The sequence below is a fragment of the Anoplolepis gracilipes genome, chromosome 1, assembly GCF_047496725.1.
Source record: "Anoplolepis gracilipes chromosome 1, ASM4749672v1, whole genome shotgun sequence".
NCBI lineage: Eukaryota > Metazoa > Arthropoda > Insecta > Hymenoptera > Formicidae > Anoplolepis > Anoplolepis gracilipes.
The window spans coordinates 16,598,135-16,622,982 of NC_132970.1; the positions used below are offsets into that span (position 1 = coordinate 16,598,135).

The 24,848-nt window shown below is 31.8% G+C and overlaps 5 protein-coding genes across 9 annotated transcripts; 2 read left to right on the forward strand and 3 right to left on the reverse strand.

Moving 5' to 3' along the window:
- Nucleotides 1-51: 51 nt before the first annotated feature.
- On the reverse strand, nucleotides 52-2,799 carry LOC140676552 (glyoxylate reductase/hydroxypyruvate reductase). Its single transcript, XM_072911722.1, has 7 exons — nucleotides 2,662-2,799; nucleotides 2,417-2,491; nucleotides 2,212-2,339; nucleotides 1,744-1,933; nucleotides 1,398-1,561; nucleotides 666-956; nucleotides 52-394 (listed from the first exon to the last, which is right to left on the reverse strand). Exons 1-7 carry the CDS (start codon nucleotides 2,721-2,723, stop codon nucleotides 279-281), a joined length of 1,026 nt encoding a protein of 341 aa, XP_072767823.1. The 5' UTR covers nucleotides 2,724-2,799; the 3' UTR covers nucleotides 52-278.
- Nucleotides 2,800-4,332: 1,533 nt separating this feature from the next.
- LOC140676560 (glyoxylate reductase/hydroxypyruvate reductase-like) lies at nucleotides 4,333-7,449 on the reverse strand. The gene is made up of 7 exons (XM_072911734.1): nucleotides 7,041-7,449; nucleotides 6,798-6,872; nucleotides 6,599-6,726; nucleotides 6,129-6,318; nucleotides 5,775-5,944; nucleotides 5,030-5,320; nucleotides 4,333-4,761 (listed from the first exon to the last, which is right to left on the reverse strand). The coding sequence occupies exons 2-7, from the start codon at nucleotides 6,866-6,868 to the stop codon at nucleotides 4,646-4,648; spliced, it is 966 nt and encodes a 321-aa protein (XP_072767835.1). The 5' UTR covers nucleotides 6,869-6,872; nucleotides 7,041-7,449; the 3' UTR covers nucleotides 4,333-4,645.
- A 258-nt stretch (nucleotides 7,450-7,707) lies between these two features.
- Papi (tudor and KH domain containing protein papi) lies at nucleotides 7,708-13,788 on the forward strand. 4 transcript variants are annotated; one of them, XM_072911691.1, is made up of 9 exons: nucleotides 7,708-7,860; nucleotides 8,401-8,572; nucleotides 8,736-9,165; nucleotides 9,747-10,058; nucleotides 10,297-10,476; nucleotides 10,645-10,808; nucleotides 11,011-11,228; nucleotides 11,295-11,475; nucleotides 12,496-13,788. In XM_072911691.1, exons 2-9 carry the CDS (start codon nucleotides 8,456-8,458, stop codon nucleotides 12,637-12,639), a joined length of 1,746 nt encoding a protein of 581 aa, XP_072767792.1. In that variant the 5' UTR covers nucleotides 7,708-7,860; nucleotides 8,401-8,455; the 3' UTR covers nucleotides 12,640-13,788. The 4 variants fall into 4 exon arrangements, with proteins under 4 accessions (XP_072767792.1, XP_072767811.1, XP_072767784.1 ...); XM_072911710.1 differs by lacking the exon at nucleotides 7,708-7,860 and adding an exon at nucleotides 7,927-8,164 and having other exon boundaries at nucleotides 9,747-10,013; XM_072911683.1 differs by lacking the exon at nucleotides 7,708-7,860 and adding an exon at nucleotides 7,931-8,164.
- Nucleotides 13,789-13,987: 199 nt separating this feature from the next.
- On the forward strand, nucleotides 13,988-15,439 carry LOC140667178 (uncharacterized). The gene is made up of 2 exons (XM_072894936.1): nucleotides 13,988-14,497; nucleotides 14,910-15,439. Exons 1-2 carry the CDS (start codon nucleotides 14,486-14,488, stop codon nucleotides 15,204-15,206), a joined length of 309 nt encoding a protein of 102 aa, XP_072751037.1. The 5' UTR covers nucleotides 13,988-14,485; the 3' UTR covers nucleotides 15,207-15,439.
- Nucleotides 15,440-15,526: 87 nt separating this feature from the next.
- LOC140667139 (uncharacterized) lies at nucleotides 15,527-24,520 on the reverse strand. Of its 2 annotated transcripts, none has more exons than XM_072894870.1 (10): nucleotides 24,084-24,520; nucleotides 22,700-22,975; nucleotides 21,981-22,176; nucleotides 21,538-21,875; nucleotides 20,720-21,341; nucleotides 20,143-20,494; nucleotides 19,566-19,968; nucleotides 19,131-19,393; nucleotides 18,821-19,005; nucleotides 15,527-18,437 (listed from the first exon to the last, which is right to left on the reverse strand). In XM_072894870.1, the coding sequence occupies exons 2-10, from the start codon at nucleotides 22,815-22,817 to the stop codon at nucleotides 18,374-18,376; spliced, it is 2,541 nt and encodes an 846-aa protein (XP_072750971.1). In that variant the 5' UTR covers nucleotides 22,818-22,975; nucleotides 24,084-24,520; the 3' UTR covers nucleotides 15,527-18,373. The 2 variants fall into 2 exon arrangements, with proteins under 2 accessions (XP_072750971.1, XP_072750963.1); XM_072894862.1 differs by having other exon boundaries at nucleotides 21,981-22,219.
- Between the last annotated feature and the right edge of the window lie 328 nt (nucleotides 24,521-24,848).

Here is a 24,848-nt window from a genome sequence, read left to right on the forward strand (position 1 = left end):
AAGATGCAAGCATGTTATATTTTTTATTAAAGAAAAAATATAGGCAAAGTATAAATGATATTTGTTCTCTATTTCACACAAAATATTTCTTTTGTTCGTACATGAGCATTAGAAATGTGTTTTAGATACACATTGTACTTTTGCCTATATTTATTGTTGTTATGGAAAAAATTGGACTCGGTGTCTGCTAGATAAGAATTAAATTATATATGATGAGTAATGTGTTGTATTTTTAACTGAATAAATATATATAGACAAAATCATACAAGAAAAATGTATTATAAGGAATAAACTAAAGGCTTGCCCTCGAGAGCATTAAGAATGTTTTGTGCTGCAATTGTAGACATGTCGTTGCGGGTTCTAACTGTTGCGCTGCCCAAATGTGGTATAATTTCTGCAATTAGACAAAAACTGATAATATATAATATATACTCCATATATATACAAATTATACAGACAATATAAATTATATAATTCTATATCATATTACATCGGCTTTGAAATTATAGAATTCTTAGAAACTTAGTTTCTTAAGGTTTTAGATGATGTACATCTCATTTTAGTCTTCTCAAAAGTCTCTTTTAATAGTTTAAGCCGCTTTTTTTAACAATCTCATAATAACTGATTAAAAGGGCGAAAAAGAAATAATAAAGTACAATAATTACCAGCATTAGGTAGCTTTAAAAGTTCATGATCTGCTGGTAGTGGTTCCGGATCAGTAACGTCTAATCCGGCAGCGAATATCTTCTTATTACGAAGGGCTCTTACAAGCGAATCGGTATTGACAATTTGACCGCGAGCTATATTCACGAAGACGGCAGTTTTTTTCATTTTATCGAAAGCACTGTCATTGAAAATTCCTCTGGTTTCGTTGGTCAGGGGAGCTGCGACCACGAGGAAGTCGCTCTGCTCCAAAAGGTCGTCAAAAGACACAAACGTTGCCCCAAGTTCATCGCCTGTGAATCATATTATTAACATTTATTTTAAAGTTAATTATATAATTATATGATATTAATTATGTAGTAATTATATATTATTTATTTTAAAGATGTCTGAAAAGATTTCTCTGAATAATATTCTTTTCTTTAAATTTATATTCTCAAATAAACGGCGAAGAGATTTTCATTAAACAATACCTATATTAGAGATTTATTTCGATATAATTATTCGGCAATTATTGAAAATCTATTTAATTTACGTACATAATGAGCGAAAATCTTATCTTTATATAAATCTTTTTATTTTATGGATACAAAATAAAATTGTAGATAAAGAACATAAAAAATGGCATGCTAAAGTTTTTGTAGATATCGGATAAAAAATATAGATATGTGAGACATTTAATTGATTATAACTGGCTTTTGAAGTGTCTGTATGTGTGCTGTATATGTGTGTACCTGCTTTCTTGCGCGAATGTCCGGTATAGATAAAGCGTTCTACTTCAAATCCCTTTAATCGTTTAACGATCGTTTGACCAATATTTCCTAAACCAAAGATGCCGACTGTCGAACCTCGTATTTCCAATCCCAATAACCACTGCGGTCCGGTTTGTACTTGATCCCTTGATTAGATTTTATCATCTATATTAGTGCGTTATATATAATTTTTAATTCTACAGAAAATATTTAAAAATAGAATTTTAAATTGAATAGTGGATTAAACTTTTATATCGAATTTTTCATGTTGAGAGATTTCGATGTCAATTTTATAAATTATAATATAAAAAGAGAAAATATTAATCACTTCTCCAGCAACGTGCGACCTTCATGGGCGCGTTTCGCTGCGGATAACATTAAAAGCACAGTTATCTCCGCAACTGCAGCCGACAACACCATCGGTGTGTTCCCGACCTTGATTCCTCTCCGTTTAATTTCTGGGACATCCAGGTGATCGTAACCGGCTGACATTGTCGATACGACTTTTAAATTTGGGCCTGAAAGATTGGAGAATCAATATATTGTGAATTTCTAGCTCGATAAAATCACAACTTAATTCTTCTGATTTTTTTTTGCTTCTCTTTCAACAATGATCACCCCGTATTTGTTTATATTCAGAATATTTCCGAAATTACCATTAAGCTAGATTTTGTTTTTTAGTTAAATTTGAATTTTCACTTTGAAAAATTTAGATAAATATATTTAAAAATGAATTAATAAGTACTGGAATTGGTCATGAGAAACTAAAATAGAAAATATTATAGCATTGCTTTACCAGCAACATCCAGAAATTCGCTGTTGACTTTATTCTTGCCAGCGAGAAAGACAGCATCGTATCCAGGTAAAGCTTGTAACAGTTCTTCTCGAGTGTTTACGATATTTGGCATGATAGTGACATTGCATCTTATATAATAAAAATAATAATAAATGATATATATTGTACATATATATATATATATTTTATAAATATTCAAACTTACTTTGTTCGAAGCAAATCAATACCGGATGTCGGTGTTGCACTGCTAGTAACCAAAATACTCGGTAAACTCATCGTGCTGTTTATAAATTAAAACAATTATAAAATTCAAAATTAAGATCATGTATATATACATAAATATTACTGGAATACACGAATAAATAATTTCTTGGCAATAAAGTGGCGCAATGATTGATCTAAAGAGTTTTCATTCGAGTATTATTTTTAGTATCGGAAAATTGAGCTTACCAAAATTGCACCTGCTTCAACAGCTGTATTAAATTTGGCAAGCGGCTATATCTTCCTAGCATACGTGTGTACGCTTTCACTAGTAATGTATTACTGCTTTCCGATAACTTTACAGAGTTCTCTTTTGCGTTAAAAAGAATTCGAATGAATCAGCATAAACCGGTTGTGAAGATAAGGCGATAACATACTCTTGTGTTACATGTATTGAATATTTTTTTACTTACAATGTACACGTGAATTCGTGTTAAATTAATCGAGAATAACATGTGAAAATCTAGCTGCGTATAAAAATATTATTAATGTTAAACGCAAATAGAATTTAAAAAAAAATGATAGCAAGTAAAGCGTTTCATACAATTATTGCGACATTAAATATCGCGCGATACTTGGCATTATTTATTTTTTGTGTGTTAAGTAAAAAGTTGGTTAAACATTTCGATTGGTCATTTATTAGAGAATTTTTAGAATGCTTGATAGGGGCTTAAAAAATTTGCTATTCGATAGCCAATCGGAGCATCCAATAACTTGGTCATATAAACCTAATAATATCCCATATCTATATGCTAAATAATCAAAGGTTTTACAAAGTTTCACGTGCCTCACTTTCCACGTGTCTTTGTTTCTATCATATGTATACCTATGTCACGGGCTTTAGACCCGAAAAACATATCAACAAAATATAAATATGTTACGTAAAACGTTATTTTTCAGACCTTGAGGGTACCTTGATTTGCGTCGATAATAGAAATTAGTCATTACCGCTTTGTTATTGAATACTTGTATAAAATTTATTTTTTTCATCTATCTTGACATTCCTCTATAAGAAATATTTTAGATCCTAACTACGGTGCAGGATACTAACTAATATGCAGGATATGGATTTCTCAAAATTTGAAAACTTGCTGTATAATAAAACTAACGAACGTAATTAAAATCGGTGGATACGTGTGAAAAAAAGTAATTATCTTTAAGAGATATCGGTAAAGAAAAAAATGTTTTTTTATGTTTGAAAAATCTTACATTGGTCGAATAACTAAACGCATATAAGTGAATAATTATAGTTACTTTAATTACAATTATATTCTAATTAATCACAAACACTTAAATATATTTTATTATATATTTATATATTAAATTATATAATTAAAAACTATATATCAATATTTTTATAAATATATGCATATGTGTATTTGTCACAGATCATACAACAGAATTTATCATCTTGTTTTGATCGCATAATCTTTTCATTATAAGATGAGGTGAATATCAAATTTAGATAGAAAGTTAGTACTACCCATTTTACTTGGCACATTCTTGACAACTCTAAATCCATAGCAGTAATAATATACAATTTTTGTGAGGATATTCTATACAACATCTTTATAGAATTATTCCATTATAATAATTAACTAAATAATTGAATTTAATAAGCAAAAGATATTTAAGAATATTTGGAAAATTAATTTTATATTAATAAAAATATTCACTTAACCATGTAAGTAGTGTATTTAATGTATTTAGTGTAGTGATTATGAATAATGAAATTGTGAGATTATTTAAGATTATAAGATTTATCACATTTGTGCAATCGAAACATAAGAAGAAGAAGATATTATTCTTACAATTACATAAATTGATCAACCATCATGGTGAATATTGAATCAATTTAAATTCATGTAGTATATCTTACTTTTATTTATTGAATAAAGATACAAGCATGTTATATTTTTTATTAAAGAAAAAATATAGGCAAAGTATAAATGATATTTGTTCTCTATTTCACACAAAATATTTCTTTTGTTCGTACATGAGCATTAGAAATGTGTTTTAGATACACATTGTACTTTTGCCTATATTTATTGTTGTTATGGAAAAAATTGGACTCGGTGTCTGCTAGATAAGAATTAAATTATATATGATGAGTAATGTGTTGTATTTTTAACTGAATAAATATATATAGACAAAATCATACAAGGAAAATGTATTATAAGGAATAAACTAAAGGCTTGCCCTCAAGAGCATTAAGAACGTTTTGTGCTGCAACTGTCGACATGTCGTTGCGGGTTCTGACTGTTGCGCTGCCATAATGTGGTATAATTTCTGCAATTAGACAAAAACTGATAATATATAATATATATCCCATATATGTACAAATTATATAGACAATATAAATTATATAATTTTATATCATATTACATCGACTTTGAAATTATATAATTCTTAGAAATTTAGTTTCTTAAAGTTTTAGACGTACATCTCATTTTAGTCTTCTCAAAAGTCTCTTTTAATAGTTTAAGCCGCTTTTTTTAACAATCTCATAATAACTGATTAAAAGGGCGAAAAAGAAATAATAAAGTACAATAATTACCAGCATTAGGTAGCTTTAAAAGTTCATGATCTGCTGGTAGTGGTTCCGGATCAGTAACGTCTAATCCGGCAGCGAATATCTTCTTATTACGAAGGGCTCTTACAAGTGAATCGGTATTGACAATTTGACCGCGAGCTATATTCACGAAGACGGCAGTTTTTTTCATTTTATCGAAAGCACTGTCATTGAAAATTCCTCTGGTTTCGTTGGTCAGGGGAGCTGCGACCACGAGGAAGTCGCTCTGCTCCAAAAGGTCGTCAAAAGACACAAACGTTGCCCCAAGTTCATCGCCTGTGAATCATATTATTAACTTTTACTTTAAAGCTAATTATATAATTATATGATATTAACTATATAGTAATTATATATTATTTATTTTAAAGATGTCTGAGAAGATTCTTCTAAATAATATTTTCTTTCTTTAAATCTATATTCTCAAATAAACGGCGAGAAGATTTTCATTAAACAATACCTATATTAGAGATTTCTTTTGATACAATAATTATTCGGCAATTATTGAAAATCTATTTAATTTACGTACATGACGAGCAATAATCTTATCTTTATATAAATCTTTTTATTTTATAGATACAAAATAGAATTGTAGATAAAGAACATAAAAAATGGCATGATTAAAGTCTTTGTAGATATCGGATAAAAAATATAGATATGTGAGACATTTAATTGATTATAACTGGTATTTGAAGTGTGTGTACCTGTGTATGTGTTCTGTATATGTGTGTACCTGCTTTCTTGCGCGAATGTCCGGTATAGATAAAGCGTTCTACTTCAAATCCCTTTAATCGTTTAACGATCTCTTGACCAATATTCCCTAAACCAAAGATGCCGACTGTCGAACCTCGCACTTCCAATCCTACTTTCCATAACCACTGCGGTCCGGTTTGTACTTGACTCCTTGATTAGATTTTATCATGCATCTATATTAGTGCGTTATATAATTTTTAATTCTACAGAAAATATTTAAAAATAGAATTTTAAATTGAACAGTGGATTGAAGTTTTATATCGAATTTTTCATGTTGAGAGATTTTGATGTCAATTTTATAAATGATAATATAAAAAGAGAAAATATTAATCACTTCTCCAGCAACGTGCGACCTTCATGGGCGCGTTTCGCTGCGGATAACATTAAAAGCACAGTTATCTCCGCAACTGCAGCCGACAACACCATCGGTGTGTTCCCGACCTTGATTCCTCTCCGTTTAATTTCTGGGACATCCAAGTGATCGTAACCGGATGACATTGTCGATACGACTTTTAAATTTGGCCCTGAAAGATTGGAGAATTAATATATTCGCGAGTTTCTATCTCGATAAAATCTCAAATTAATTCTTCTGACTTTTTTTGCTTTTCTTTCAACAATGATCACCCCGTACTTGTTTATATTCAGAATGTTTTCTGAAATTTCCATTAAACTTGATTTTGTTTTTTAGTTTAATTTGAATTTTCACTTTGAAAAATTTATATAAATATATATTTAAAAATGAATTGATAAGTACTGGAATTGATCGAGAGAAAATAAAACAGGAAATATATAACATTATTTTACCGGCAACGTCCAGAAATTCGCTGTTGACTTTATTCTTGTCAACGAGCAAGACAGCATCGTACCCAGGTAAAGCTTGTAACAGGTTTTCTCGAGTGTTTATGATATTTGGCATAATAGTGACGTTGCATCTTATATAATAAAAATAATGATAAATGATATGTGTCGCATATATATATTTTATAAATTTATTCAAACTTACTTTGTTCGAAGCAAATCAATACCGGATGTCGGTGTTGCACTGCTAGTAACCAATACACTCGGTAAACTCATCGTGCTGTTTATAAATTATAACAGTTATAAATTCAAAATTAAGATCATGTATATATACATATAAATATTACGGGAATACACGAGTAAATAATTTCTTGGCAATAAAGTGGCGCGATGATGGATCTAAAGAATTTTCATTCGAATATTTTTAGTATCGTAAAATTGAGCTTACCAAAATTACACCTGTTTCAACAGCTATATTAAATTTGGCAAACGGCTATATCTTCCTAGCATACGTGTGTACGCTTTCACTAGTAATATATTACTGCTTTTCGATAACTTTGCAGAGTTCTCTTTTTCGTTAAAAAGAATTCGAATGAATCAGCATAAACCGGTTGTGAAGATAACGCGATAAGATAACTCTTGTGTTACATGTATTGAATTTTTTTACTTACAATGTACACGTGAATTCGTGTTAAATTAATCGAGAATAACACGTGAAACTTTAACTGCGTATAAAATTATTATAAATGTTAAACGCAAATGGAATTTAAAAAAAATTGATAACAAGTAGGCGTTTCATACATGCAATATTAAATATCGCGCGATATTTGACACTATTTATTTGTGTGTTGGGTGAAATCACATGGTGCAGAATACAAGTACGGAATAGAAAAACTGTCAATCAGAGCTTAAGTAGACATTGCGGCAAAGCTCTGATTGGCTGTTTTTATGACACTCTCTATTAAATAAAAAGTTGGTCAAACATTTTGATTGGTTCTTTATTAGAGAATTTTTAGAATTCTTAATAGGGGTTAAGAAATTTGCTATTCGACAGCCAATCGGTGCATTCGATATCTTGGTCATGTAAATCTAATAATATCCCACATCTATATGCTAAATAATCGAAGGTTTTACAAAGTTTCTCGTGCCTCACTTCCCACGTGCCACGTGCTTTTGTTTCTATCATTTATGTAGCTAACAATTTACGTGGCAGATAAAATAACATCGTGTGTCACAGGCTTCAGACCCGAAAAAAATATCAGCATAATGTAAATATTTACGTAAAACGTCATTTTTCAGACCTTGAGGGTATTTTGATTTACGTCGAAAATAGAAATTTGTCATTACTGCTCTGTTATTGAAAATATAAAAAATTTTTTTTTTTTTCACGTATCTTGACATTCTTCTATAAGAAATATTTTAAATACTAACTACGGTGGAGGACGCAGGACACTAACTAATACGCAGTATATGGATTTCTCAAAATTTGGAAACTTGCTGTTATCGCGAACATTTTAAGAAATAATAAAATTAACGAACATAATTAAAATCGGTGGCTACGTGTGAGAAAAAGTAATTTTCTTTAAAAGATATCAGTAAAGAAAGAAAATGTTTTTTTAAGTTTGAAGACTCTTACACTGGTGGAATAAATAAACGCATATACGTGAATAATTAGTTACTTTAATTACAAATACATTCTAACTAATTACAAACACTTAAATATATTCTATTATATATTTATATATTATATAATTATAAACTATATATCAATATTTTTTTAAGTACATGCATATGTGTATTTGTCACAGATCACACAACAGAATTTATCATCTTGTTTTGATTGCATAATCTTTTCATTACAAGATGAGGTGGATATCAAATTTAGATAGAAAGTTTGTACTACCCATTTTACTTGGTATATCCTTGACAACTTTTAGTTGTGTATCCCTCGCAGTCTGGTTCTATCCTATGTTTGAAAAGGTAAAGTTTAAACTTTTAATGTAATATTTCTTTATATCATATTTATTTCTTTATAATTAAGTCTTTTTATCTTTCTCTTTCTATGTGAGATTTAAATAAAATTTATCTGGTCTCTTTAAATATAAATTAATCTATTATTATTATTATTATTATTTCACTACAGGATGATGATACAAAAGATGATAATGATCATACAAAGAAATCTAGCCAAATAGTAACATCCAGATGCACTACGGTAGAGTGTAAAGTGCCTAAGCAATATGTATCTGCCATAATTGGTAAAGGTGGTTCAATGATCAAAAACATTCAGGATAAAACTGGCACACACATTACTATGACTGACAATGATATAGAATCTTCAGATCGTTTTTGCATCATACGGGGTAATGAAATGGAAGGCATTCGTTTAGCAGAATCAATGATCAAAAACATAATAGATAACCAGCCTGTCATCGAGACCTATGAAATGTTTGTGCCATATGAAGTTGGGGGAAATTTTGGAATTCTAAAAAAAAATGGGACTACTGTGCTAGAGATACAACGATCTTCTGGTACAAAACTTATAGTAGAGAGTAATATTTATAAATCTGAAGGTGTGTGCTACTTTAATATTTTCTTTCATAACTTATTCAATTTTGTTTGCTTTTTCATTAATTACAAAACACTTTATGCAATTTTTTTTACTATTTTTTTTTATTTACTTTGTTAATAATGTTATTATTATAATAATTTAAAATTTTTTTTAGCACATTGAAAGCTGTTAGAAAATTTTCTTAATTTGTATATAATATTATATGTAATGATTTTTTAATCATATATGCTCTTGTAACAATTTCATTACAATTCTTTAAATTTGTAATGTCCTAGTCCTAGAGTTCAATTAAAAATCTTAATTTATTAAAACAAATTTCATCTCTTTTTTTAAATCCAATTTTTGTTAGTAAATTTTCATCAAATCTACAATATTTATTTTCATTTATTATATATACAGGTTCATGTTTTTGTAAAATGTATTAAAATTTATTTCTTAAGTGTACACACACACACACGCACACGCACACACACACACACACACACACACACACACATATTCATTAGTTTCGCATTTTATATATTTGTCAATTATAATTAATGTAATAACTGTAATAAATAATGTTGATTTTTTTCTTTATAGATACATGTAAAAGGAGAATAGTAATAACAGGAAGTGCAGAGAAAATAGCATTGGCTGTTAATCTAATAAAGGATAAAATTCAGTTGAAATGTGAACAAACAACAATTGCAAGAACGCCTAGATCATCTCCTAGTAAAAACAGAGCTAAAGACACAATGGACAATCAGCCTACTGTCGAGACTTATGAATTTTCTCTACCAAATGAAACTCGCAGAAGAATCATAGAAAAAAATGAAAATGATGTACAGCAGATAGAAAGATACTCTGGTGCAGAAATTGTAATCGAGAAAGACCTTGCTCATACATCTCAGAGTATTAATGTTTCCTCTTTTATTTAGTTCAATAATTTATTTTTACTCCATCGGTTAATTATGTTTTGGTACTCAATTTTATTAGAATTACCACGTATTAAAAATTTTATTATACATTTTAAAGTCTTTATATAAAAATTCCATTTGTAATTATTATTTTTATATTAAGAAGACTCACAAGAGTCTATAGAAGCAATTATTGTATATAATAACTATATATATTAATTTCATTTTCATAGGTGATGAAAAGGGCATAGAAATTAGAACTAATGGGTATTTAGAAGTAGTCACTCCTCAGTTAAAAGATAAAATTCAAGAGGAAAACAAAACTCAACCTGACTTGAATGATGACCTCACAGCCATAGATCCATCTCCTAACAACAGTATTGACAATAGTACTTTAGAGACTTCGTCAGAAGGTACATAAAGCAGAAAACAACTTTATTTGTGCAAAATGTTAATCAATTTTTCAAATCCAATTCAAATAGTAACTGTTACACAAATACAAGACAAAGTAAAATTATATTGTTTTAATGTTTCATTAATTTATTTGATTTTTGTTGCTGTAACTAACTTTTGTTCTTAAGGATCTGACGAAACAATGTATGTATACGTAACTGCAGTGGAAACACCTAATCTATTCTGGGTTCATGTGGTTGGCCCCTGGAACGAAACATTAGAAAACTTAGTGAAGGAGATGACAGAGTATTACAATAAAGAAGAAAATCGCAAAAATCATGTTTTGACAAAGGTAAAAACATAAAAGAATAAAAGCTTTGAATATTATCATAACTTCTTTAAATATTTTCAAATCTAATGTGAAATCATTTTGAAATACCGTTTTTTTAATGTACTAAATAGCAAGATGTTCAAAATAATATATAAAAGATAATTAAACATTAATTTTCATATTAGTACAATTAATACTTATTTATAACGTTTATTAATTTTAGGTAACAAACGGTCAGCAGGTAGCAGCAAAATGCAGTTATGACAATAATTGGTATCGCGCCGAAGTGATGAGCGTAGATGATTCTCAGTGCGAGGTCTTTTTTACGGATTACGGAAATTTTGAGAGCCTTTCTATAGATAACATATTCGAATTGCGTACGGAAATGTTGTCCTTACGATTGCAGGCCTTGGAGTGTACGTTGGCGAATATCCAACCAAGGTAAATCGATTAATGATTCGTGGTTATTGATCGACTCCAATAATGACAACTGACTATTGTTATTAGGGGAAGTATGTGGGATCTCGAAACTTGCAAGAAGTTCAGCGAATTGGTTCACGTGAAGGAGAAGAAACCTCTTATAGCTACAATTAAATGCTATGAAATGTGTCCGCTCGATCATGAGAAATCTCGTTATCCAGATTCATCGGTTCCTTGGCTCGAGCTTTACGATAAGGATGGCGATAAGGTGAGAGACGAAAAGAATAAGCGGATTTCAAAATCCTAAATCTGTTAAATTTTTCTCAGTTTTTTCAAGCAAATAGTTTTACATTTATATACTTACCTTAAGAAAAGTTAAATAAAATGGGAAGAGCAAAACTGGTAATTGCTGTATGAATGTTATTAATATTGTCTGTAAATTAAACTTCAAGATAAGAATTCGGCATGTAGAGAAAAAATTCACATGATTCTCTGATATAATCCATATAGAGCAATAGATTAATGGAAGCTTAAGTATCAATAATAGGAGAAGAATTAATAAGAGAACCAAATTGCTATTATTAATACATAAATATTTATGTCATATATATATATATATTTCGTTTGATCATTGATCAAACGTTTCACAATCCATTATGAGAAGAGTTCCTTTTTTTCTTTAAAATATATTCTTTTTTTGTGGCAAGTTTTGTAATAACTTGTTAACTATGTTTAACATCTGAGTTTATATTTCGCGCGAATAATTGCGTTATGCCACAAATGCTAAAGACTTGCCAAATTCTACCACGTTTAAAAGATGTAAACTGCTAAGACATAAATGCAAGACCTAGATAAACATAAGCGAGAGAGAGAGAGAGAGAGAGAGAGAGAGAGAGAGAGAGAGAGAGAGAGAGAGAGAGAGAGAGAGAGAGAGAGAGAGGAAGGGGGAGAGGGAAAGGGGGGGGAGAGAGAGAAAATCATTACTCATGCTGTGTTCTCATCAAATTAAAAATTAATAATTATATAGATATATAACTATTATAATAACTATTTTAATGTACTTTTATATATTATACATTAAAAAAAAAAAATTAAAATTGCAGATAATTTTGAAACAATATTTCATATAACTTTTTATCTCAGATTTAAAAATTAATATTTCATGATATCTAGTTCGAAAATTCTGAAGCAACCTATAAATTCAGTGAAAGAAAATCTTACTCATCTAACTATACATGTTCTTTTAAAAATGCCGCTTTATAAATGTTTTTTATTGTTTCCTTTGCAGGAAATTGATATTATAAAAACTCTGATAGATTCAAATATGGCCGAAAACTTCGATATCTCTGGGAGTTCTTATTCCGAATGCAGTTCAAACCACTCTCACGATGAAATCGACTCCACTGTTACTTTAACCAGCTGTAGCGATTGACTCATCAACTTTTCTGAAACAGTTAGTTTTACCACATCAATCATAGATTCTTACTAAAGATTCTTTTTTTGTATAATTTTCTTATGTTAAAAGTCAAATCTATATACATTACACATATAAATTTTAGAAAAAGAAACTTAGTGTTAAATGCGTGATGATTCTATGAAAAAATGCTTTTTACTTTTCTTTTAAATAAACTATTTATGTGATTTAATTTTGATTATCTTAAACATAAACAATGTTAAAGACGTTTTTCTTTTAGTTGATAAGTTTAAGAATCTCAGTACTTAATTGAAATAAAAACCTAGCAATGCCGATAAAGAACCAAACAAGGTCTTGAAAGAAAGATCGAATATATAGATTACAAAAATTTATAGAATTATATTCAGATATATTCGGATATAAATTCGTACAGTAATTGATTTCTGAATAATGGTGATGATTCACAAATAGTCAATTGATTGATGAAGTAAAAAGTAAAACATCTATCCTTTTCTTTGGAATTGTAATTTTTATTAATTTTCTAGCATTCAGATATTTTGTTCTTAAATTTACCTTTTTGTACTTTTTCTTTCTTAGATTATGATGTAAGGAATAAAAAAAAGATTGTTAGATGTACGTACTCTTTTCATGTTATTATGTTCTTTATACATGTAAGATATAATTAATTTTAGTTTTCGTTTATATTGGAATTATACTATACATACTTGTGCCACGAAACAATATTCGCAATTTATTTTTTAGTAATCAATAATATTTGTTTTTCAAATTGTTTTAAAATTGACATAATAATAATAATATTTCTTTATAGTTTTTTGTATTTTTTTATTAATGTTAATATAAAAATATATATTAATACACGACACGAGCGCGCGCACCACACATGCGCACGCACGCACGCACACGCACACGCACACGCACACGCACACACACACACACACACACACACACACACACACACACACACACACACACACACATGTACGCACAAATATATATTTTTCATTAATATTATATAAAAAAGTATAAATATTACGAAATCTAGTGGATAATTAAATTGCAACACAATGAAATAATTTTTAGCGGATTAACTGTTTTCTATAAGGATATTTTTTTAAGAAATACTATTTTTTTAAATAAATGTAAGCTGTGCACTTTTATAAAATAAAGATTTACTTAATCTGAATGATATTTAATAAATCTCTTTATTATGTATCTCTTAATTACTGACAGTAATGCAGCAAATGACTATAAAAAAAGAAATATGTATATATATATATATATATATATATATATACATATATATACATTCTGCATTATGTATTTTTATACTATAGTTGAATCTTTCAAACTGTAAGTAACTAAATAGTTATAAACATGTAACTATGAGAGATTATTTTTTGTCAATAGTATGAGAAGAAAAATATATAAATAGTTTTTGTAAAATTCGTTGTTAAATCGTTGGCAAATCGCTGAATCGGCAGGCAAGCCGAATTGAATCAGGAAGAAAAACATGCGAGCGAAAAGAAAAAAAAATAATCGAAAGTTAAGAGTTTGATTGAAAATCGAAAGTATCGAGGCATGAATCAAGGAAGAAGGATATAATGATTCTTTTTCTCCAAGGGAACATTTCAGCGGCTCGCGGTCGACGGCCAGTTTCACGACAATTGACTCGCAACGGGATAAGCATGGTGCAAGAAGTAGCCAGAAGTAATTGTCGGTTACTTCTAGAGAGACGAGAAAGCTGTGGCCAAGCGAACCGTATAAAACTGCAACAACAAAGCCCCTCACTTTAGTTCGACAAACCGAACTGCTAAGCTTGCTTTCAGTTCATCACGAGAGGACGATGAATAATTTGGTAAATAATACATTTATAGTTTAATTTAGTCACTTCATTTTTTCCTTTTTTATATCTAGTTAAATCAATTTTTAACATGATAAAATATTAATTAATAAGACAAAAACCATTATAAATGTTAAAATTTTTCATGATTCTCAAAAGAACACTTTGAACGCGAAAATTGACACATATATGATACTTAATTTTGGTAAAATAGATTTCTTCAATACATATTTATCAATTTATTTTACATTATCAAAATGAGTAGTAACGAAAAGAAATAATATAAAAAAAAAAAACAAATTTAATTTGTAAAAAAAGAAAAAAGATTTACACGTTTTCTTACTTCCAAAATTAATTCAATGTGAGGCCCTTGAGAAATCTTAAATATAATCAGATCTAATCAGATCTGTTCTTCTTCGTGTCATAGGGTATCACGTTGATGTTGCTGTGCATCGTTTGTGGCGTACTAGGAGGCCGACGTTACATCGCAATTCCCGTCGACGGAATCGAAGGTATCGACGTCATCGAAGTGAACCCACTCACGTCTTCGAGGGTGACTCGACAAACGGAAGCGTACGTACCCAGCGTTCATCAGGACGACCCGAGAGAACAGCGTTCCGAGCGATCGGCCACACATGTCCTGGACTATGTCGATTTCGGAGGGCAGACCGGCTCCAACGGAGCCTTCAGCTGGTACGCTGACTATCCGGCTCATCATTTATAATTTCTTCACTTATGGAGGCGTAGTAAAAGAGAAAACGTTGCATTCTGAATCATTAATTGAAATGTATAATTGTATAAACGATAAGGATTGCATGAATGAAAGTAATTGTTGAAAATGTGAAAGAAGAAAAGGGAAAGATTTATAGCGATACAAAAGACAAAGTTCTTCGAATTCTAATCTAAATAAATTCGAATGTCTAAAGATCCAAGAGCTTTACACCTAAAAATTATAATATGAATTTCGTGGAATTTTTTCTAAAGTAGGATATTTTATCGAATGATTTTGATGAACTATATTCAAGGAAGATAATGTATCTTACATTGTAAGCCAATTTTCTTTATTTTTCGTACTTGTTACGATACAATAAATAGTGAGAGGGTTTGAGACATCTCGTCGTTTTTACGTTAATATTATATTCAGCTAAATATCCATGGATCTAAAAATTCAGAGAAAACGCAATGATCGATTCTCATTGCGGTTCGAATAAATTAGATCCATCGATTAAGACGATAGGTACAGCCTCAGGATATGATTATTTTTATCTTTGTACAGCCAAGTGTAGTTTTCACACTTTACAAACGCATGTCTTTTTAAAATGTACAGAAATTAATGTATATATGCGTAAAATACATATACACACACGCGTACATCACATGAGACATCAAAGATGCTTTGCTACATCAAGTTAGACGTATTAAACATTTAGAGACGTCAAATTATCAGATAAAATTCTGAATCATAAATAATATACAGACACATTATGGTATGTCTTCAAATGGGTCTAATTTCATGTAGAAAAACACTTTTGATGTCTAGCATACACTAAAGCATTTGCTCATTGAAAGCTCGTAAGCAACGCGCGAAGATATTAGGTTGATAACAAATTTAATAGCATTTATTACTATTGCACGTCTTTACGGATCCATTTTTATCTCTATTTTCTTTCATTTCAGTCAAGTATATACGCACATCGAAAAAAAGTATTATATTATAATCTTATTTTATATTAATTAAATTGCACGGAGTGATGGATAGATCGATGTTGCAGAGACACCGACGAGATATAATAATATAAAGAGAGCAGTAGAACAGAATTAGAAGGAACTAAAAAAAACGTAAGCGAGTGATGCGTTGATTTTTTTTGTCCCATACAAATTTATTAATCTAATGTAAAATGAGCGATTGAATAATAATAAAAGCTAACACAATAGTACAAAAGATTCAATTGGAGCTTTGATCAAATTATCCTGTATATCTATAATTCCTATTTCTCTTTTCTTTTTTTTAAATTATCGTTCTAGTTAACTTTTCTATTTATATATATGTAATCTTCCTTTAACACAATAATTTATAATTTTACTCAATTTCCTTTAATGAGATCAAATAAATGATGTCACAAATAAATTTTTAATCCATAATAGCGAGATTAAATCTGCAGGATGGTAATCTCGCCAATCTGCGATCTCAGAGGCATATGAGGTATTTGGGCCAAGATTAAATTCGAGATTATCATATATTCAATTATCAGATAAATGCTCTACTGTGGACTCTATTCAACACTTTTTTCATTTATGACTAACAATAAGAAAATTGATTTTGTGTCACATTCTACATTAGATAATTGAATTAGATTGAGTCATTCTGAAAAAAAAACATGCAAACTTCTCTCGTAAAAAAGTAAAGAATTTGAATCGACATTTAATCATGTAAGAGAAATAGAATATTGGCGATTTCATGCAGTGGAAGAAATGATCTGTTGAGTACCAAATGAGAAAATATTTTTTCCATATTGATATAATAGAGTGCTCGGGATAATATGAGTTTTCTCGATGTGTGTATTAATAATAATAATAATAAGTAATTGATTAGAGTAGCAAAATAAATCTGTCATTTTTTTCTTTGAACGAGGAACACAATCTTTCTCTTAACAGCTTAACATTATAATATCGCAGCGCAAGCAAACGTCATTTTGTCGAGATTGAAGTACGATCACAATGCTATGTCATCCGAAATAAAAGACCAGCATTCGCTGTACATAGCCTCTCAAATTACTATTGATAGAAACTATTAATTAATTAATAATTAATAGGTAATTTTGATTATTCTTGCCAAAAAATAATTAACAGCTGATTCTGCTGCTTTTACCCTTCAGTTACATGTAAAATTGTAATTTAATTCCCTCATACCCAAATTCACTGTTCAACCAAACACTTTTTTGTTCTTATTTTTAAAGTATAACACAATACTACATTAAGTCTTTCAAAGTTATTTTATATGTTTTTTGTTTTTTGTTTTTTTTTTTTTTTTTGGTATATGGTATCACACGTTGAACATTGTGAAAATCATTTTGCGATTTGTATATACACCTTGTACATATACCACGTTAATATGAGTAGGACGATGAAAGTTTGTGAAATTTCATGATTTGCCTTTCTGTTCTCAGATTCCGATAATTTTAGATAGAAAAAATAATTATATTTTGTCTGTTAAATGGGTTAATATGCAAATTTAATAAAGGGCTACATTTTGACGCTCTTTTCAAGTCTCGATTTATTCCTCTAACTGCACTATTATTAGGAAAGCAAATCATGAAACTTTATCAACTTTGCTTTCTATCTATAAGAAAAATATTTTGTAGAAAATTAGATACAGTAAGACGTTGATATATTGCAGAATTCATCACTGCTATCTCTAAGGATAATATAGTGATTATCCATCTGTCAAATGTGTCTCAAACGGAATAGATACTATAGTATATCATTGGATAAGTGTATGTATGTACGTATATACATATAGTGCGTGTGTGTATGTTACATACATACATGTTTATAATATTACACCAACATATGATACAGCAGTTGTTATTATATTTGCGCCCAAAGTTATTTCTTTAATTTTGATAATTTTAATACACACATAGTTAAACAGCTATACAATTCTGTATGGGGATGAGAGAATTAATCGACAAAGATTATAGATAGTATCGCATTATCTCTGATCTGAACCTAACCAGAGGCCTGACCAGCTTTCAAATACGATAATTTGTAAATACAACTTACATGTCGCCGAAATTCTCTCTCTCTCTCTCTTCTTTTCTTACTTTCTTCTTACATCGTGTACTGGGAAAGTAAAATACGAGGCGGGACCATGGGGGTTGGTACTTCGGGTCAAGTGGTGCACCAGGCAAGTACCACTTTCTTGAACGGGACGAAAATCGCACGATCCGGCTCGCTGTTAAAGACAAACTTATTCTTGATTAAAGCTGAAATGATTGGAGCTATTAGATTTTCAGAAGAAAGATAAAACAGAAGAAAAAAAGAGAGGGAGGGGGGAAGAGTAAGAGAGAGAGAGAGAGAGAGAGGGGAGGGAGAGAGAGAGGGGAGGGAGAGAGAGAGAGGGGGGAGGGAGAGAGAGAGAGAGAAAGCAAAGAGAAAGCAGAGAGAAAGCAGAGAAAGAAAAAATGTATCTATATTTGTATAAAACAATGTATATTTTATTTTTTCTCTTTGTGCTTTAACGTAATTTCAAATTTAAAAAAAAGCAAAATATACTAACTTTTATAAATATTACACGTTTGTGAAATATTTTCTGTATTTAATTTCTCGTAAGCTTACCAATCGAAAAATCTCCTGCCGTGAAAAGTACCATCGGACGAACCGTTTACATAAGGCAATTCCACGCCCACGTGCACCTCTTCTCGGCCTGGAACTGGACCTACGTATCTGACACGACCTTGAAGGACCCTGCCCTCTGGCGATATGACCTTCACAAGGTGATCTAATTTGAGATCTCTTGGTATCTGGAAGATTTTACGAAAAGATTTTAACAATTATTAATTTAAAAGAAAATCTATTATTGAAAATATTATGTGATTTAAGCGCAAGAATTTCTTCGTTCATGAATATAAGATGAACACGATGTTACCTTTGGCAAATATGGCCTGGCATCTTGGGGAGGATGCCAATCGCGAATTAAGTCAGGCTCCGAATGCCTTCGCGTCCTTCTTCGCCTCGCTGTTTGCTTATTCCAATAATCCGTGCTGACGCTCGATATCGTCAGCATAGAATCGATACTTCGCCGCAAATAATCTTCGGCTTCATCGATCAACGATTCGGTGGAATCCCCACTATTTTCACCGACCAAGTCTGAACGCAAATTGGGTAGACTACCGCGCGTCATTGGACACTCTGAAAATTGTGACTATCCTTATCTTTGAACTTACTTTCCAAAGATAGATGAACTCTTCTCTCAAATATTTGTACACAGATATATATACACATATTCCTGTTTTTTTCCGGAATAATTGCATCGTAAATTCATTCGAGAGAGAAACGCAGTGAGAATATATATATATCATACCTTGGAAGGTCACCTTTGATCGCGTTCTTTTTGGTGCACTTTTTGAAATTCTGGAGGAGATCGACGGAGGATGCACATGTGTCGGAGAAGACGGCATCGAAGACCAGGTCGGACGTGGCGTGGAAGTCGCGACCGGAACTCTCCACGTGTCAAAGGACGCTGCCGTCGCTCTCCAAGAGTGTCTCCGCGGAGGACCACCGACAACCTCGAAACCGGGCGATGGTATCGACGTCAAAGAACCGCGATATCGCGAAGGATATAGGTCGGTTGACAATCGACAGTCGCAAGGACTTGGCAGACCTGTTGCAGGATTGCAACGTGGCCAGTATCCCGCGGGAGAGCCCAGGGACTCACGTCTATGAATTTCTGGTGTACGAAGACCGTAGTTGCGCGAGTTGAAACACTAAAGAAAAGAACTTCATCATATTTTTTTCAATCATAGATTCTTTAGGAAATTAATATTTTCTTTAAAAAAAACTTTAATGTGTAACAATATATTAAATATTTAGCAGATATGCAAAGGTTAAAGGTATTCAATTGTAATCTTACACGGTAAACTCATGTTACATTACTTTACCTGCGCATGAGGATCATGGCACAAATGATCCGCGCTCCTTGATAACTCTGGTACCATGCTAGTGAAGCTGATGTCTGACAACATCACTCTTCTAGCTTCTCGAGTCTTGTCCGACAGTCTCAATCGACCGGGCACACCTGTTGGAAGTGCGAACTTGCTCGGCAGTGTCGTGAAAGTATGAGCAACCTTGTGAGCCAGATAGCTTTCGGATCGCCATTGTGCCGGAAGCGCAGAGATGTCTGTCTGGGCACCTGATTCTCTTCGAGCACCACTACTACGGTCCATCACTGGTCGTAACGGAGCGGAGCTCTTTCTACGACTGCTAGCCAGAGCCTCTCGGTGAATAATGGGTCTAAATAATATGATAATGATGTCTATCAAACTTATCCTAATAATAATAAGAAACATATAAAATATTTAAAGTACCAAAAATCAACAATAATCTCGATGAACCAATTAAAAATAGTTTATTTTTAGAGTGTTTAAGTGAGCAACGTAAATTACATGAATATCGCAAATGAGATTTGTGGATTTCTTAAACACAAAATATATAATAAAAAAATTTGTATAAATAAACCTGTAAGTTGTCGGTGGTGCGGCTAGAGTGTTTCTTCTCGTAACATGTCGCAAGGATGATCCCGCTGAACTCTCAGCATCCTCCACTATGCCGCACTTACTGATGTCCGTCTCGACTAAGACGGAACACTGCGACCACATTTTGTTAAGCCTGGTACTGGAACTCTCGTCGAACCTGTCAACGCTCTCCTCGCGATCGATGCTGGAACTTTGCGAGGAGACAGCCTCCTCAACAGAACTGGTCTTATCACCATTGCAGACCAGCGACTCGTTCTCTGTCGACTTTGTATACTTGAGTAAAACAGGTTGGCCGCTACTGGCGCCTGTATGCTGCCAAGACTCGGTCTCCGTAATAGATACCAGATCCTCTTGCAGGCCGAGATCGCGACAAGTATCATCTGTCGTAAATATCAGCTCGATATCGTCCAACTCTTCTGAGTCATTCTCCGAATGTTCGTTCAGTCTCGACGAATCACTCGGTTGACTCTGACGAGGTGCCTGTGGTTGATCCGTGTGATCACTAAACATGGAATTGTCACCGTCGGAAATGGATTTAAAACTCAAGTCTTCGCCGGTATCCTTTTCGCCAGGAACGTCCAAATGGTCCATATTGACTGCATCGCCTAAAACAAGGAATACTTTTTTAAAAGATGCGTTTGAAAGTATTTCAATGAATATGACTCCTAAGAGTCTACGCGAGAATCACGTCGTTTTGTCTGCGTTTAAAAAAAACACATTTTTTTACTTTTAATATCCGTGATTGTTTTTAGTCAAGAATTATTTATTATATCAATTTATTAAAGAACCAGCCAACTCTACCTGAAATTTCTTGAGGTTCTTCCTCGCTACTTGCGTTCGTTGTCAAAATCGAGGGTTTATCATTTTCACTTTGAGCAACGTTTAACATCGTAGATGCCGTCTCGGTAATTGTGGAACTAGTGGAAATAGTGGTGCCTTTGGTAACTGCAGTTTTGGAGGATTTTGATAAAGCTCGTTTATCGGCTCGGCTAGCATGAGAAGGCAGGTCGGGACTATCGTTGCCGCTGCTGCTACTGCTACTGTGTCCGGAGGCAGGCTGATTGAATGTATTCCGAGCATCAGCATCGATCTTGTCTTTAGATACATCCATAGTAGTTTTCGTAGAATCTGTTGGTCGGCTGAATACATAGAAAAATCGGCGTTAATTCGTCGATCAAATCCTTGTTCAAAAAGGACTTATCTTTTCTATGCTAGCAGTTAAATTAAATTAAAATTGTGCTTACTCTGTATGAGAAGCTTCTATGAGTCGGACGTGTTTCGACTGAAGTGGCGGACTAGTCGACGCATCGCACGAGAATTCACAGCTCCTGCTCAAGATTCTTCGTCTAAGGACGTGATTCTCGAGAGCCAGACGGCCCACTGCATCGACGTAGCTTTCGCTAGAGAAATCTCCGACACTTTCTTGCAATCGGCGAAGCTCTTCGCGCGATGAGTCCAAAGCCGTACGTAATGACACAATCGTCTGTATTATTACCAGGATAATTCGTACAAATATTGTATTTTGTCAAAGTACGTAGCAAATAAAATGTTTCACATATTTTACTACAAATATATTTTATACACCAGATGAATCGTCCGCAGAAAGAAACAATCATGATTAGTCCAAACATGAGCAATTGATATTTTTTGTTTTTAAAAAATGAGAATTTTTTTTAATTCAATTTGTGAAACTCTAAATTTCTTAAAATCAAACAGAGAATTTATATACGACAAACTAAACACGCTGTGAAATTTCAATTAGTTCCGAGATAATTTGTTTTTTTTAATGTAGTCAGAATTATTTGTTTAAATTATAAAATTCTTGTTTAAATAAAAACTGTAGACTATTAAAAATAAAGCTAGAATTTTTACAAGTTGCCATGAAACATATTAACTAGATATTAGCTTCACACATATTAAAATTTAAATTTTTAATAAAAATACAAAAGAGAGTGAATCGTACTTGGTGCAAGGCTCTTATGACGTCTAATCCGGGTATTCCTGGTGATGGCAAGGTATCCTTGAAAAGTCTCTGAAGAGACGGTTGGCCAGCTGTGGCTTCCATGCCTCCACCGCCCCATCTAATGTTTCCAAGGTGACTCTATTCCCGCCACGGATCATGCCGAATTCTCTGTTGTTCTTTGCTGTTTTTTTTCTTTTTTCTGATTGAAGAAATCCTTGTTTTTTCGCGCAATTTTTTACCCGGCTCAATTAAACTTCTTCATACCTCTTTGTTTTTCTGCAAAGTATAATAATGATTTTTTCAAAAAAGAATATAGATATAATCATTGACATAAAATAATATTAACTAAACGTCTTTTATATTAATTTTTCATCTTTTAAACAAGGTTTTGAACTAGTGCTTTTTATCAATTTTTTAAAATGTATTTTCTGTTATCTTTAACAGAGACATATCATATTAGCTTATAAGTATAATGTGAACATATTTTACATCCTAAAAGTTTTATTATGCTCCTTATAACTTTTTGATTTTTACTGTGATCATATATTGATTTCAAAAATGAAAGATTATGTAAATCTCTTTTGTAATATACATAAAAATAAATTAGTTTTTATATGTTCAATAATATATAATAGATTATTAAAATATACTAATTGTAAGATTCTCTCTCTTTTTCTCTTTTAAAGGTCACACAAGGGTTATTTTGTCACCTGTCAATATATCATATTTTAACAAAATACATATCCAAAGGCCTTAATCAATAAAAATAATGTTAAAAATTTATTTATTAACTTTTGTAATACATGATTATTTTCAGATGTCAAGGAATATATATAAATTTTTGTAAATTCTTTTTAAACATTTTGAGACAACTAAAACTGTGACAAGACATTATTGTGACCCATAAGTGACCAGGAACAGAGCAAAAAAATGTGTGACCTACAAGAGTAAAAGTTCATGGATTAACAAATAGCTGTAAAATTTAATTAACTATTATAGAATTTATTTTCACTGTATATATATATATATATATATATATATATATATATATATATATATATATATACATATATACATATAGGATATATGCAGACTGAATTATACATAAATTTATTCTAATGCAAGCTTATAAAGAAAAGAGAGTTTTTAATCAACTTTATCAATTCTTATTGTTAATAAATAAAAAAAAAAAAACAAAAGCCTGAAGCAAAACAACTTGGCTATAAATTCTTGGTACAACTATTTACGCATAATATAACAAAACAATGCACACAAGTAATTAATAAATAAAATCTTTATAAAATCTTTATCTAAAAATATGTTCCGAAGAGTATGTACGACATTAGTGTTCAAATGTTTTTAAACAGACGATAATATGTTATACCCTTGGATTACTGTAGGAAAACTGCAGGAGAGATCACCGCTGTCGACGACAGTCGATGACAGTCGCGAAGACACCGCGACGATGGCGAGGACGATGATCGATCTGATCGTTGACGAGGTTTTACATCGTGACGAGCACCGAGAGACGCGATCGGACGCGAGGAACGTGTACGATCACGGGACGAGGGAGATCCGAAGGGCAGCCGAGGCCGTCGACGGGGACATTCGATCGGACACCGTCAGCCGTTTCGACCGCGATTCGGGACGCTCAGGGCACTGCACGAGACATCGCGGCATCGCCGCGCCTTCGCCTTCGTCAGGACGAGCGTTTCGCTGAGCGAGCGCGATTTTGATTTGATGACACGAGAGAGAGAACGAGCTGTCACTCGCAACCCGATGCAGACGACGAGACGACGCGGACGCTCCACGGCAAGGCTGCCAACATTAAGAGCTTTCCGGCAGGAAAACACAGATAGACAGGGAGCTTTCTAGCGAGAAACAACATGTAAACATGATTGGCTGTCAAATAGATCAATTTTCGGGATTTTAAAAATTCTCCATTTGATAATCGATCGAAATTTTTTGTATTTGAGAGATATCTAATGAAAAAGAACTGTTTACATGACGCGACGCGAGCAAGGGAAGATTTTGTTAAAAAATATTATTATATAATATATATAGATATAATTGTCAAATAAAATTTAATATGTAAAAACGTGGAACATTTGACATTAACTTATGTCTCTTTTTAACTACAAAAATTATA